The sequence below is a fragment of the Manacus vitellinus genome, unplaced genomic scaffold (assembly GCF_001715985.3).
Source record: "Manacus vitellinus isolate BGI_N305 unplaced genomic scaffold, ASM171598v3 scaffold_64_pilon, whole genome shotgun sequence".
Taxonomy (NCBI): Eukaryota; Metazoa; Chordata; class Aves; order Passeriformes; family Pipridae; genus Manacus; species Manacus vitellinus.
Window position 1 is genome coordinate 322,849 of NW_021940718.1, and position 1,301 is coordinate 324,149.

At 61.7% G+C, this 1,301-nt stretch overlaps 1 protein-coding gene across 1 annotated transcript in view; it reads left to right on the forward strand.

The window, feature by feature from the left end:
- ELL (elongation factor for RNA polymerase II) overlaps positions 1 to 1,301 on the forward strand; it is a 61,447-nt gene that overhangs the window by 4,437 nt on the left and 55,709 nt on the right. The window contains exon 6 of the mRNA XM_029963855.1: positions 1,025 to 1,240. Coding sequence (XP_029819715.1) covers positions 1,025 to 1,240 — 216 coding nt within the window. The remainder of the gene's footprint in view (positions 1 to 1,024; positions 1,241 to 1,301) is intronic.

The following is a 1,301-nucleotide window of genomic DNA, read 5'->3' on the forward strand; positions in this document are numbered from 1 at the left end:
GGAGCCGTTCCCTGTACGTCTCCAGCACGTCACTGGGCAGGGCAGCTGCTCACCAGCCTGTTCCAATGGAGCTTTTAATTGGAGAGGGCTGGAAAATCCAAATGCCCGGCAGTGACGTTGCCGGTGAAACCACAAGTACAGCAAATTACTGGGCTCTCTGGCTGCTGCCGGGGCTCCGGGGAAGTGGTGGGGCCTCTCCAGTCGCAGCCCTGGTGACTCACAGGCCACGGCTACCGGTGCTGAAAACGCTCCAGAAATGCTGGGCTCCACCTGCCTCCCGTGAGGAAACAGGTTCTCTGAGGCTGTCACACCTTCCGGGCGTCACAGGCATCCCTTCTCCCCACCCCTTGGAAAATGCACGCTCTGGGGAGCGGGGTGGGATGCTGATGTTTGTCCTGCTGTGATGTGCCAGCCCTGGGGAGCTCCGAGCAGGAGCTTCTCGTCCTCCAGACGTCCAAATTCTCGTGTTGGAGGCAGCATTTCCCAGCGTGGCACGGCCTGGGGAACCCCCAGCAGAGGGCACAGCACGGCCGTGCCACCTCGACGTCCTTCCTGCCGCCCGTCCTTCCTGCCACCCTGCCGTGCTCGGCTCCCTGGCACTTCCTGTGGCTTTTCTGGGAGCCCCACACAGGGCTCGGAGCCTTCTCCTGCCCCAGCTGGGCAGGTACAGACTGGCTCTGGCTCTTGCCGCAATCCCACTTCAGACCAGGCTGAGTTTAAGCCCACTTTCCCAGCCTGCTTCCAGACACAAGTGGGAGAGCTTGGGCACGTCTGTCCTCAAGGCAGACACTTTCCTGTCTTGATTGAAGGATAAAAATCCATTCCCCGATGTCTGGCATCAGCCCTGGGCTCTGCTCCCTGCTGCCAGGGAACAGAGTGGCCAAAAAGGACAGAGGGGCACTCAGACCCACAGGGTGGCCCATGCCAGCCTGGGTGTCCCTTGGCTCTGGGCAGTGGGGCAGGATGAGGCCATCACCCCCTCGGCTGCTTCTGAGCTCTTCCACGAAGTCCCTGCACGTCCCAGGGGTGGTGGGACCTGCTATTTGGTGACACCACAGGCAGGGATGGTGCAGGGCTGGTAACACCTCGCTCTCCTCCCCAGACCATCCACGCTGAGCTCTCCAAGCTGGTGAAGAAACACGCGGACCAGAGGAACGTGGAGACCGAGATGTACAGGAAGATGCTCGGGAATCCCAGCGCCTCCGGCACCCCCAGGAAGTGCAAAGACAAGCTGCCCTGGGTAAGGGCTGGTGCTGGGATCCCGGGGGGATTGGGGATCCGCAGGGGATGTGTCATTGTCC